This window comes from Dama dama, chromosome 19 (genome assembly GCF_033118175.1).
Source record: "Dama dama isolate Ldn47 chromosome 19, ASM3311817v1, whole genome shotgun sequence".
Lineage (NCBI taxonomy): Eukaryota > Metazoa > Chordata > Mammalia > Artiodactyla > Cervidae > Dama > Dama dama.
The window spans coordinates 80500618-80514845 of NC_083699.1; the positions used below are offsets into that span (position 1 = coordinate 80500618).

Consider the following 14228-nt stretch of genomic DNA (forward strand, 5'->3'; position numbering starts at 1 on the left):
CTCATGAGATGTCCTAATAATAACAAAATAATCCACTGAAAACTCTCTCATGTTCTCCTGTCATTGCCTCAAAATATCTCAGTAGCTTTGACCTGCCTTTCCTGCTGTCCTTCAAGAAAACATGTTCCTCCTTGAGCAACCTAACCCCTCTCCTCAGATATATGATCTCACTCCTATAGTCCCCTGGGACCTCCATGAAGCTCTCAGCTTCATTTTCTTCCTCTGCTCTGGCTCTGTCCCCTTTTCTATCAAGAGCACAACCAAGGGCCTGCTCTATATCACTCTCTTCAATCCCAGTTTTCTCACACTAGTAATTTCCACCTATAACTCTATTTCCTTCACTCCCTCCCACTCCTGAACTATTTTGTAAAATTATATTACTCTTCCTTCATTTCTTTGTTGAAACTCATTCATGCCTAATTCATGACTGTGGTTCAGATCATAAACTCCTTATTGCAAAATTCAGAGTTAATTGAACAAAGTAGGGAAAACACTAGACATTCAGGTATGCCCTAAATCAAATCCCTTATGATTATACAGAGGAAGTGACAAATGATTCAAGAAAAAGTAATGCAAACAGGCAAAATGGTTGTCTGAGGAGGCCTTACAAATAACTGAGAAAAGGAGAGAAGCTAAAGGCAAAGGAGAAAAGGAACGATATACCCATCTGAATGCAGAGTTCCAAAAAATAGCAAGGAGAGATAAGAAAGCCTTCCTCCATGGTCAATGAAAACAATTAGAGGAAAACAACAGAATGGGAAAGACTAGAGATCTCTTCAAGAAAATTAGAGATACCAAGGGAACATTTCATGCAAAGATGGGCACAATAAAGGACAGAAACCATATGGACCTAGCAGAAGCAGAAATATTAAGAAGAGGTGGCAAGAATACACAGAAGAACTATACAAAAAAGATCTTAATGACCCAGATAACCATGAAGGTTTTATCACTCACCTAGAGCCAGATATTCTGGAATGTGAAGTCAAGTGGGCCTTAGGAAGAATGACTACAAACAAAGCTAGTGGAGGTGATGGAATTCTGGCTGAGTTATTTCAAGTGCTAAAAGATGATGCTGTGAAAGTGTCACACTTGATATGCTAACCAATTTGGAAAACTCAGCAGTGGCCACAGGACTGGAAAAGGTCAGTTTTCATTCCAATCCCAAACAAAGACAATGCCAAAGAATGTTCAAACTACCACACAACTGCACTCATCTCACATGCTAGCAAAGTAATGCTCAAAATTCTCCAAGCCAGGCTTCGATAGTACATGAATCAAGAACTTCCAGATGTTCAAGCAGAAAAGAAAAGGAAGAGGAACCAGAGATCAAATTTCTAACATCTGTTGGGTCATAGAAAAAGCAAGAGAGTTCCAGAAAAATATCTACTTCTGCTTTATTGACTATGCCAAAGCCTTTGACTGTGTGGATTACAACAAGCTGTGGAAAATTCTTCAAGACATGAGAATACCAGACCACCTGACCTTCCTCCTGAGAAATCTGTATGCAGGTCAAAAAGCAACAGTTAGAACTGGACATGGAACAACAGACTGTTTCCAAATCGGGAAAGGAGCACGTCAAGGCTGTATATTGTCACCCTGCTTATTTAACTTACAAGCAGAGTACATCATGCAAAATGCTGGGTTGGATGAAGCTCAAGATTGTCAGGAGAAATATCAATAACCTCAGATACACAGATGACACCACCCTTATGGCGAAAGCAAAGAACTAAAGATCTTCTTGATGAAAGTGAAAAAGTAGGCTTAAAACTCAGCATTCAAAAAACTAAGATCATGGCATCTGGTCCCATCACTTCATGGCAAATAGACGGGGAAACACTGAGAGACTTTATTTTCTTGAGCTCCAAAATCACTACAGATGGTGAGTGCAGCCATGAAATTAAAAGATGCTTGCTCCTTGGAAAAAAGGTTATCACCAACCTAGACAGCATATTTAAAAGCAGAGACATTACTTTACCAACAAAGGTCCATCTAGTCAAAGCTATAGTTTTTCTAGTAGTAATGTATGGATGTGAGAGTTGGACTGTGAAGAAAGCTGAGTGCCAAAGAATTGATGCCTTTGAAGCGTGGTGTTGGAGAAGATTCTTGAGAGTCCCTTGGACTGCAAGGAGATCCAACCAGTCAATCCTAAAGGAAATCAGTCCTGAATATTCACTGGAAGGACTGATGCTGAAGCTGAAACTCATATCTTTGGCCACCTGATGTGAAGAACTGACTCCTTGGAAAAGACCCTGATGCTGGGAAAGATTGAAAACAGGAGGAGAAGGGAACAACAGAGAATGAGATGGTTGGATGGCATCACTGACTTGATGGACATGAGTTTGAGCCAGCTTCAGGAATTGGTGATGGACAGGGAAGCCTGGCGTGCTGCAGTCCATGGGGTTGCAAAAAGTCGGATACAACTGAGTGACTGAACTGAATGAACTCATGCCTAATTCAGTGGCCTCTTTTTGAAACTTTTCCTGTCAGAATCACGTATCTCCATTTTACAGGCTAGAAAACCAAACCTCAGAAAAGAATTGCCATGAGTAGTAGGGTTCAAGCCTAAATCACTCTCCAACATCATATTTTTACTATATCTCTTTTCTTTCCTTGCACACTATCTAGTGAACTATTCTCTTTGGACAAATACCCCAAAATAGCATTGATGGGTCAAAGTTTATGAACATTAAGTAAACAATAGATATTTATTCAGTACCTATTATGTACTTGATATGTGCCTAGGTAGGAGTCAATAAGTTTGCTGAGGAAACAACAGCAAGACCAGAGAATTTTTCCCTAATGTGTCTTGTAAACTTTGACATGGATGTGGGGAGGGAGGCAAGGAGGACAGAGAGAGAGAGGAGAATTCAACAACCTCAAACAATTAAGTATGGTGAGTATTGTAATGAAGAACACAGAGGTAACTATAAAAACATATAGCAGAGGCAATTATCTGAGGTCTAAGGTATCAGAGAAATCTTTTCCAAGGGAGAGATGTTTAAACAATAACCAGAAGGAAACAGGGAATTAACCAGGTTAGTGGAGAGGAGGAGAAAAGAAAATGTTATAGACGAACTGGGAAAATGTATAAAGGCCAAGAGGTTTAGGGTTAGGAGCATTTTAGGAATTGAAAAAAGTGTGTCTGATGAGAGTACAATCTCTTCAATCCTCACATGCTGGAGAGGAAGGCATTAAGTGTCTTGTAGGTCAAGTTAACTAACTCTGGTCATTAAAGGGTTTTATCCAGAGGACAGATGATGTGACTAGCCTCTTGATTTGGACAGACCTCTTTGGTTACAGTGGGGAGAGCAGATTGAAGAAAAGTGGTTCTGAGAGCAGGAGAACAGTTGGGAGGCTGTTGAAATAATATCCCGCCCACCGCTCCCACCCCCGCCCCCACAAAAAACAAAATACTAGTACATGTGAACAAAAAAAGCAAAAATATTCAAAGGCAGAAAAGAAGTGCAGTAGACAGGACTTGGGGATTTATGGCACCAGGAAGAAGTCGATACATACTGCCAGAATAGTTTTCAATTAGTACCAATTCACACTGCCTTCAGCAGCTTTCATGTGTCCCCATGTCGTAGGACATATTGTCAGTCATTACCAGTACTAGACCTCTTTGCAGTAAGATATAAGTAACCACTCTCTTTTCTCAGATTCCAGAACATTTCTCTGTCAAACTCACAAAATCCTTTACAGTACAAGGGAATGTATACTTTAATAAATGAACATGAGGGGAAAGGAAAGCGAGAGAGAGAGTCTTCTCTTTGTTCTCAGATTTTTTGTTGAATTTCTACTGGATTGGTAACTTCCACCAACCCCCGAAATGATGGTGTCCAGGGCTCTGTCGCTGGTTTCCTCCTTCCACAGTCACCATGAGCCAGGGTTACTTAAGAGTCTATCTTCTTCTACCGTCCTTATTTTCATATCTATATATAGATTTTTTAGACCTGTTTTTTTCCAGTTGCCTACTGATCGTCTCTACAAGGATAATAATTCATCTCAATCCTATATTTGAAACAAATTTTGTTATCTCCTCTACTCCAGATGGATCCTTTCCAATGTGCTTTCAATCTCACTTTCAGTTCAGTTCATTTCAGTAGCTCAGTCCTGTCCGACTCTTTGTGACCCCAAGAATCGCAGCATGCCAGGCCTCCCTGTCCATCACCAACTCCCGGAGTTTACTCAAACTCATATCCATCGAGTCAGTGATGCCATCCAGCCATCTCATCCTCTGTCATCCCCTTCCCCTCCTGCCCCCAATCCCTCCCAGCATCAGGGTCTTTTCCAATGAGTCAACTCTTCGCATGAGGTGGCCAACTATTGGCGTTTCACCTTCAGCATCAGTCCTTCCAATGAACACCCAGGACTGATCTTCTTTAGGATGGACTGAATGGATCTCCTTGCAGCCCAAGGGACTCTCAAGAGTCTTCTCCAACACCACACTTCAAAAGCATCAATTCTTCGGCGCTCAGCTTTCTTCACAGTCCAACTCTCACATCCATACATGACCACAGGAAAAACCATAGCCTTGACTAGATGAACCTTTGTTGGCAAAGTAATGTCTCTGCTTTTTAATATGCTATCTAGGTTGGTCATAACTTTCCTTCTAAGGAGTAAGCGTCTTTTAATTTCATGGCTGCAATCACCACCTGCAGTGATTTTGGAGCCCCCCAAAATAAAGTCAGCCACTGTTTCCACTGTTTCCCCATCTATTTCCCATGAGGTGATGGGACCGGGTGCCATGATCTTAATTTTCTGAATGTTGAGCTTTAAGCCAACTTTTTCACTCTCCTCTTTCACTTTTATCAAGAGGTTTTTTAGTTCCTCTTCACTTTCTGCCATAAGGGTGATGTCATCTGTATATCTGAGGTTATTGATATTTCTCCCGGCAATCTTGATTCCAGCTTGTGCTTCTTCCAGCCCAGCATTTCTCATGATGTACTCTGCATATAAGTTAAATAAGCAGGGTGACAATATACAGCCTTGATGTACTTCTTTTCCTATTTGGAACCATTTGCAGCTTAATTTTCTTATTTATTCAACCTGGAACTCATGGAATGGTGTTGACCACAATGTCCACTTTACCAGTATATTTAGCCCATCATAAAGCCTGTCAATTCTTCTTTAGAAGTATCTCTTGAATTCCCTCATCTGCATTGTCAGGGCCACACTTGCAGTGCTGCATCCAGTGCTCAGTATCTTATCAAAGCCATTTTAATAGCTATCAGGCTGAGAATACCTCCACCATCTTCCCTTTTTCCAGTTTTTCTTAAAAAAAAAAAAAAAAAAAAAACAGAAATTAGGCCATGTCACTTCAATGTGTAATAACTGCTAATAATTTCCATTTGCCTCATGACAAACTAGAACTTGTAAAACCTGAGCCTCAACCTACATATCTGGTCTCAACTCACCACAACCTATATTCCAGTCACATGCAACCACTCACTATTTCCCAAAGACACTCTCATGCAGTTCATTATGTCTCATGACAAAATTCTATTTACCTCAAAGTCCAACTCAAATCTTATCATTTTCTCAGAAGACTTTCCAAATTCTATCTCTTCCAAGTAGAACACTTCGTGATAATCTCAACTTTCTCTCTGTTCAAATGGCATTATATTTTACACCTCTATTTTACTATTACATAATCTCATGATTATCTAGTTCTCTCATTAGATATTGATCTTCTCAAGAGCAAGGATGTTGGAACCCCAGAACCCAACACACAGCTGGCCTGACATTTGGTTACTCACTGCATATCTAGGAAGGAACAAAGGAAGGGGAAACACTAGGAAAGTATATGACAACTTGGCCAAAAAAATTGAAAATAAATTTCCAAATACAGAAATTCAGTCATGGACATTAATTTTAAAGAATTGTTAGCCTCTGCCTTCTTCCCTCATTTTCATTTTGTCCTTTCCTTTATTCTTCAATTCTGTTTACTTTCCTCCAACTTTAACTCCATCTGCAGTGCTAATGGCACTGGTCCACCAAGATCTAATTTGATTAATATTCACTTTCTTGTGATACTAAGAGGCATTCTGACACCGGGAGAAAAAATACTGAAATAAGAGTTGAGAAGATATTTGAGTTCTAGATCATTAATTCCTTTCATAAATGTCTATTGATTAATTTATTTTTTATTGAAGGATAATTGCTTTACAGAATTTTGTTGTTTTCTGTCAAACCTCAACATGAGTCAGCCATAGGTATAAAAAAATTAATTTGAAAAAATGTTTATTGAGCTCCTGCTATGTGACAGATAGTGTTCTAAGTGTTTGGGATACATTCGTGAACAAAAAAGACAAAGGTTCTTGACCTTGTGATGCATACATTCTGTTAGAAGGAAATAGAGATGGATAATGAATAATAAACATAGTAAATAAGTACTTTGGAAGGGGAGGGCCACAAGTGACAAGTGGGGATGGGTGTGGGGAGAAGGCATATAGGTTGCATTTTCAAACAGAAAGTCCTCATTGAGAAGATAAGATCTGAGCAAGGAAAGTGATGGAGTTACCTGGTACAGGGATTTGTGAGAAGAGTGTCTTCAGTTCAGCTCAGTCGCTCAGTCGTGTCCGACTCTTTGCGACCCCATGAACTGCAGCACGCCAGACCTCCCTGTCCATCACCAACTCCCGGAGTCCACCCAAACCCATGTCCACTGAGTCGGTGATGCCATCCAACCATCTTATCCTCTGTCGTCCCCTTCTCCTCCTGCCCCCAATCCCTCCCAGCACCAGGGTCTTTTCAAATGAGTCAGTTCTTCGCATCAGGTGGCCGAAGGACTGGAGCTTCAGCTTCAACATCAGTCCTTCCAATGAACACCCAGGACTGATCTCCTTTAGGATGGACTAGTTGGATCTCCTTATAGTCCAAGGGACTCTCAAGAGTTTTCTCCAACACCACAGTTCAAAAGCATCAATTCTTAGGCGCTCAGCTTTCTTCACAGTCCAACTCTCACATCCATACATGACCACTGGAAAAACCATAGCTTTGACTAGACGGACCTTTGTTGGTAAAGTAATATCTCTGCTTTTTAATATGCTGTCTAGGTTGGTTATAACTTTCCTTCCAAGGAGTAAGCATCTTTTAATTTCATGGCTGCAGTCGCCATCTGCGCTGATTTTGGAGCCCCCAAAAATAAAGTCTGACACTGTTTCCACTGTTTCCCCATCTATTTGCTATGAAGTGATGGGACCAGATGCCATGATCTTAGTTTTCTGAATGTTGAGCTTTAAGCCAACTTTTTCACTCTCCTCTTTCACTTTCATCAAGAGGCTCTTTAGTTCTTCACTTTCTGCCACAAGGGTGGTGTCATCTGCATATCTGAGGTTATTAATATTTCTCCCAGCAATCTTGATTCCAGCTTGTGCTTCATCCAGCCCAGCGTTTCTCGTGATGTACTCTGCATATAAGTTAAATAAGCAGGGTGACAATATACAGCCTTGATGTACTCCTTTTCCTATTTGGAACCAGTCTGTGTTCCATGTCCAGTTCTAACTGTTGCTTGCTGACCTGCATACAGGTTTCTCAAGAGACTGGTCAGGTGGTCTGGTATTCCCATCTCTTTCAGAATTTTCCACAGTTTATTGTGATCCACACAGTCAAAGGCTTTGGCACAGTCGATAAAGCAGAAATAGATGTTTTTCTGGAACTCTCTTGCTTTTTCGATGATACAGAAGATGTTGGCAATTTGATCTCTGGTTCCTCTGCCTTTTCTAAAACCAGCTTGAACATCTGGAAGTTCATGGTTCACGTATTGCTGAAGCCTGGCTTGGAGAATTTTGAGCATTACTTAACTAGCATGTGAGATGAGTGCAATTGTGTGGTAGTTTGAGCATTCTTTGGCATTGGAATGAAAACTGACCTTTTCCAGAGAAGAGTGTCTAGGCAATGTTAAAACTATAGCAAAGGAGGTAAAGGAGAGAATGCCTGGAATGTTTGAGCAATAAAAAGGCATGCGGTGGCCAAAAGAGAATAAGTCAAAGAAGAGCGTAGGAGAGGAAATCCAAGAGGCTAATATAGAGCCTTCTAAACTATTATCAGCAGGATTTTGACTTTCATTCTGAGTGAGATAAGCATTCATTGCAGACTGTAACTAGAGGAGTGGCATGATTTGACTTGAAGTCATTTGGCTTCAAAAGAGAGTAAGTCAAGGAAGAGCGTAGGAGAGGAAATCCAAGAGGCTAATAAAGAGCCTTCTAAACTATTATCATCAGGATTTTGACTTTCATTCTGAGTGAGATAAGCATTCATTGCAGACTGTAAGTAGAGGAGTGGCATGATTTGACTTGAAGCCATTTGGCTTCTGTGTTAAAAAGAGATTGCGGGTGATAAAGGATAGAAGCTAGGAAGAAGTCAGAGGTACTTATCCCACAAAAAAATTGGTGGTTCAAAACAGACTGGTGGCTGAGAAAGAGAGAAATCACTGGTTTGCAGATATAGTTGTTGGTAGGACTACAGGATTTCCTGACATATTCGGTATAGGATGTGAGAGAAAGGGAGGAGTCAAGGGAGACTACAAAATTTGGGGACTGAGACTCTAGAAGTAGGAAATTTCCATCGAATGAGGTGGAGAATGCTGTGGGAACAACACACTTAGTGAGGGAGATGTATGGGGCATAACAGGACTGGGAGGTCAGCTTTGGACTTGTTGAGACTGAAATTACTATTAGTTGAATACACAGTTGGATATATAAACCTTGAATTTGGGGAAGATCAAAATTTGGAAGTCGTTAGTGAATCAGTCCGTCAGTTCACTCACTCAGTCGTGTCTGACTCTTCGCGACCCCATGACTGCAGCACGCCAGGCCTCCCTGTCCATCACCAACTCCCAGAACTTGCTCAAACTCATGTCCGTCGAGTTGGTAATGCCATCCAGTCATCTCATCCTCTGTTGTCCCCTTATCCTCCTGCCCTCAATCTTTCCCTGCATCAGGGTCTTTTCAAATGAGTCAGTTCTTTGCATCAAGTGGCCAAAGTATTGGAGTTTCAGCTTCAGCAGTCCTTCCAATGAATATTCAGGACTGATTTCCTTTAGGATTGACTGGTTGGATCTCCTTGAAGTTCAAGAGACTCTCAAGAATCTTCTCCAACACCACGCTTCAAAAGTATTAATTCTCTGCTGGTCCAACTCTCACACCCATACATGACTACAGGAAAAACCATAGCTTTGACTAGATGGACTTTGTTGGCAAAATTATGTCTCTGCTTTTTAGAGAATTAGTGAATAGATGGTTTTAAACCCATAAAACTGATAAGATGCCATGTATTTCAATCCAAATGCAATTACCTCTTTACCTTAATCTCTCTGCTTCTCATTTTCTTTATCTCTGCAATTATAAGTTTAGGTTAAATAAGAGATTTTCAGCTGTGTTCCATGGAGCACTAGGGTTCTGTGGACAGGACTACCAGGATCAGAGAGATGTTTGCTCTCCTATTACCTAAGCCTACAAGCAATCCCATACTTTTACAATGAAAATCAGATATACATTTAGAGATGGTGCAAGCTGATATTTATAATATAAATGTACTATCATGGACTAGGGTATTGTTGGGTGAGAGGATAGGTTTCCAGATGAAATAATGAATAGCATCTCATGAAAAAACAACCGCATATATCTGCTTCATGACTGGTCAGCTATCAAAGGGACATGTGTAAATAAGCATACAAAATAGCAGTAGTATCACTTCAGTTCAGTCACTCAGTCGTGTCGAAATCTTTGCAACCCTATGAACTGCAGCATGCCAGCCTCCCTGTCCATCACCAACTCCCCGAGCCTACCCAAATTCATGTCCATTGAGTCAGTGATGCCATCCAACCATCTCACCCTCTGTCGTCTCCTTCTCCTCCCACCTTCAGTCTTTCCCAGTATCAGCATCTTTTCAAATGAGTCAGCTCTTCGCATCAGGTGGCCAAAGGATTGGAGTTTCAGCTTCAATATCAGTCCTTCCAATGAACACCCAGGACTGATCTTCTTTAGGATGGACTGGTTGGATCTTCTTGCTGTCCAAGGGACTCTCAAGAAGAGTCTCCTCCAACACCACAGTTCAAAAGCATCAATTCTTTGGTGTTCAGCTTTCTTTATAGTTCAACTCTCACATCCATACATGACTACTGGAAAAACCATAGCCTTGACTAGATGGACCTTTGTTGACAAAGTAATGTCTCTGCTTTTTAATATGCTGTCTGGGTTGGTCATAAGTTTCCTTCCAAGGAGTAAGCGTCTTTTAATTTCATGGCTGCAATCACCATCTGCAGTGATTTAGTTATCCTAAAAATGCTTACCATACACAGTATGTGCTCAAGGTTTCCTCTTTAAAAGATATTTGCTGAAAATCGAATTCAGAGAGCAAAAGTTGATATTCTGTTTCTTTAAGACCCAATTAATGATCACAGTTGAGTATTCAGAATGCCTTTGACCCTGACACTATGAACAACTAATTTTAACTGTAGAAAAATGCACAAAAAAATGCATGAAGTTATTGCTGAAGGAGAACCTTAGAAATACGTCAGTCAATTACCCTCACTTTATAGTGGAAGAATATGTGTGTGCTCAGTCACTCAGTTGTGTCCGACTCTTTGTGACTCCATGGACTGTAGCCCACCGAACTGAGGCCCAAATATCAAAGGTCATGCTGGAACTGGAACATAGGTCATTTCCTGACTCTTAGTCTGGTGCTATTTTCATCTTAGTATGCTATATGAAATATACTATTTCATGGCTCGCAAAGAGTCAGACAAAACTGCGCGAATGAACTGAACTGAACTGATGGCTGCTTTAGAAATGCCACTGACATTTTAAATGAAGGTAGAAACCAACACTGATGTGTAATCTTCATATTTTCCTAATACATTAATTTTATGATCTTTATGTTTTCCCAATCCTTTATTTTACACTAATGTTCTTCCTGTTTTCTCACAGTTCTAAGGATCATCCTTGCCATCATCTTTTGCCTGGTGTCTGGTGTCCTAATGGTGCTGCTGTTTATCCTCATCCGCCATGGGCCCTGCTGGCAGAGAGACTCCTATGGAAACATATGAACAGATGGCTGAATAAGAGCAGACATGCCAGGCCAACCCCCTGTGATGCAGCATTCAGAGGACAGGCTTCCACACTGTGGGCATTGTGCTGCCCTTTGAATTTGCCTAGAGAAGAGTCTGAATTCACAGCAACTCAGGGACAGCCACCCGATGCATTGATGAATGAACACCCAGATTACTTAGGTCTTCTCATTGTTGAACTCATCCTGGTACAGGCTTCTCATTCAGCTAGAAGGAAATACTTCTGCAACAGATAATTGTATTCTCTGGGACCAATGTCCAGAGGAAAATAAGAAGTGAAACTCCAATCAGCATTTTGCCTCCAAAGAGCAAAAAATTACAAGGGATGACAAAGAAACAGATTAAAGATTTGATAATGGGAAAAATTAGACTAGAAATAGTATTATATGGGTCTGCCCTGATAGCTCAGTTGGTTAAGAATCCACCTGTAATGCAGGAAACTGCATTTCAATTCCTGGGCTGTGAAGATCCACTGGAGAAGGGATAGGCTACCCACTCCAGTATTCTTGGGTTTCCCTGGTGGCTCAGCTGGTAAAGAATCTGCCTGCAATGTGGGAGAGCTGGGTTTGATCCCTGCATCGGGAAGATCCCCTGGAGAAGGGAAAGACTACCCACTCCAGTATTCTGGCCTGGAGAATTCTATGGACTAAATAGTCCATGGGATTGTAAAGAGTCGGACACGAATGAGTGACTTTCACTTTCACTTTTTCAGGAGGATTCTTAAAAAAGTAGGACTCAGTGAGAAGGTATACAAATATTTCTTAACCCTTAAGCACACTCCTGGAAAGAAAACCACACAGTTTTTGATAGCTGACAGATTTCTCTGTGTGTGTCTGCTTATTCATACACTTACACACTCATATCTACAGTGAAGATGCCTTAGGTGTTTCATTCTCAGAAACTATAATAGCAACTACTTTAGCTGTTGATAATGTAGCTCATCATTTTCCTCACAATTTGTATAACGGGAAAAAACTAGAACATTCACGTAGCCATGGTTCTTTTTTTTTACTTCCACTATTACAGCTACACATTATTTGTAGTTTTGATGTCCTTATTTCATTTCAAAAGTAAGAGATTTTATTTTGATAAGGGCTACTCATGGTTATGATGAAATAATATGTATTTTAATTTTAATTGCTACAAATATATCTGAATTTCTCAAATGATGAGATTGAAAGGAAAATGCACAGTAGGATGATAACCCACTTTCTCAGCTCTGCACTGGTTTTAGTCCATCAACTTGGAACAAGTTCTTTTAAATATCTTAAACATTGGTTTCATAATCTAAAACTGAAGAGTCTAGACTAAATGAACATAGAAGTCACTTCTAGTTCTAATGTTCTATATATATAATTTTTTTTCTCATTTTATGCTATGCATTGATCATTGCCAAAGCAAGCACTTCTACAAATGGTACCATTGTACTAAGCCTGAAATTTATTCTAATCAACTTTATTTTGTGCTGAGCCTCCTATCACAGGAAATTCAATCTCATTCACTGGTAGGGTTCTTCACTTCCTCAGGTACTACTTAAGGTCCCAGAATGTACCTAGTGGGACAGAAAACCCACTCATAACCCACCCCATCTCTTTGTCTCAGCAGTATTTCTTTCTCCTTGGATCCCACAAATTTCACCTACTAAAATTTAAGCACTTACCTCTCTCATTCCCACTTCCTACATAATTCTCACTAAGCCAAGACTATCACAAACAAAAGCCTTAGAAGGAGCTGTCATTTCTTGCCTCATATCCGCTGCTTCCTGCTGCAATGCAAAGGGCTCAAGGACAAAGAAATGCAAGATCTGGCTACATTCTCAGCTTGTGAAAGGGAAAAACATCCATAGACAACCCAAAACCTACTACTGGACACTGCGCTGCCTTTCAGAGAGATGAGATCCAGCTCCACCGACCAGAACACAGGCACAAGTCCCCCCAGCCAGGAAACCATCAGAGGACACAAACTCCTTCTCCTGTAGAAAACTGGGCTTGTGAAAATATGCAGCATTGATACTTCAGCAAAACATAAGCAAGAAAATGGCAGAATATATTATGAGAGGGCACTATGACTTACAGAAAGACTTTTCTCAGCCCTGGCAGCTCTGAACTAAATCAGAACCCTGCTTATGGCAGCAGGAAGTTTACAAAGCAGTAAACATCTTTCTCCTCTGTATAGGCTAGCTTATAAAGAAAGTAAGGGTATCAAGCAGACAACAACATGGAACACAGTGGGAAGAGAAGAGAGTCTGGAGCAGAACAGAGTTGGAACTGAAGAGCTGGGAGAAGAAAAATTATTTATTTTTAAGGATTTTGTTTATAAGCATTTACTCAGACACGAAACACGTTCTAGGTCTTGATAGTTCCTAATGCCAGAAAAGGGTGGAAAAGGGAAAAAACACCTTCCCTTTTTGCAATGGAAATGTCAACAAAAGGTATGGTTTATTTTCTTTGTTCCTTTTATCAGCAAAGCTAGAGTGTTGCTGTTATTTGCTGGCTTGACAGAAATGGAATCAAAACTTTCACTGAATAGCCAGCCTTCTATTCTTCAGCCAAATGCTGAATCAACAGACCAGCTTTTGTAACAGCTTGGTTTAATGATCCTAGACAGTTACTGTTCATGTCATGTACTAGGTCACAAAAAGGAAAGAGGGAGAATAGAAAGCAGCATTGGGAGAGAAATGAAATTAGCACTTTGAAGGTTATTTGGGTTAGTATCAAATCAGTTCCTCCAGGAGCTAGGACTGGAATTAATAAGCTTCCTACTTCATATCTTTTGTAGTTATTTCATGTGTTGTAAAAATTAATAGTTTGTAAAATCTCTAGCCTTATTTAACAGAGTGCATTCAACTATTCTCAATAAATCATTTTATGATCTTCATAACTTCTTTGGACATTTTGATTTATTGATACTTAAACTGTAAGTGACTCTACCTATCAAACATAGCCAGATTTTGATGCAAAATCAAGTAAGTATTAGTTGCTCAGTTGCATTTGACTCTTTGTGACCCACCAGGCTCTTCAGTCTATGGAATTCTCCAGGCAAGATCACTAGAGTGGGTAACCATTCTTTTCTCTAGGGGATCTTCCCAACCCAGGGATCAAACCCTGGTCTCCTGAATTGCAGGCAGGTAAGCAGCCTCCAGAGACTTGTTAGGATC

General features: G+C 40.4%; 1 protein-coding gene across 1 annotated transcript in view; it reads left to right on the forward strand.

Annotated features, from left to right (window-relative positions):
• Nucleotides 1-11050, forward strand: part of ACP3 (acid phosphatase 3) — a 52278-nt gene extending 41228 nt beyond the window's left edge. Inside the window, exon 11 of the mRNA XM_061167597.1 lies at nucleotides 10932-11050. Coding sequence (XP_061023580.1) covers nucleotides 10932-11050 — 119 coding nt within the window. The remainder of the gene's footprint in view (nucleotides 1-10931) is intronic.
• Nucleotides 11051-14228: the final 3178 nt, after the last annotated feature.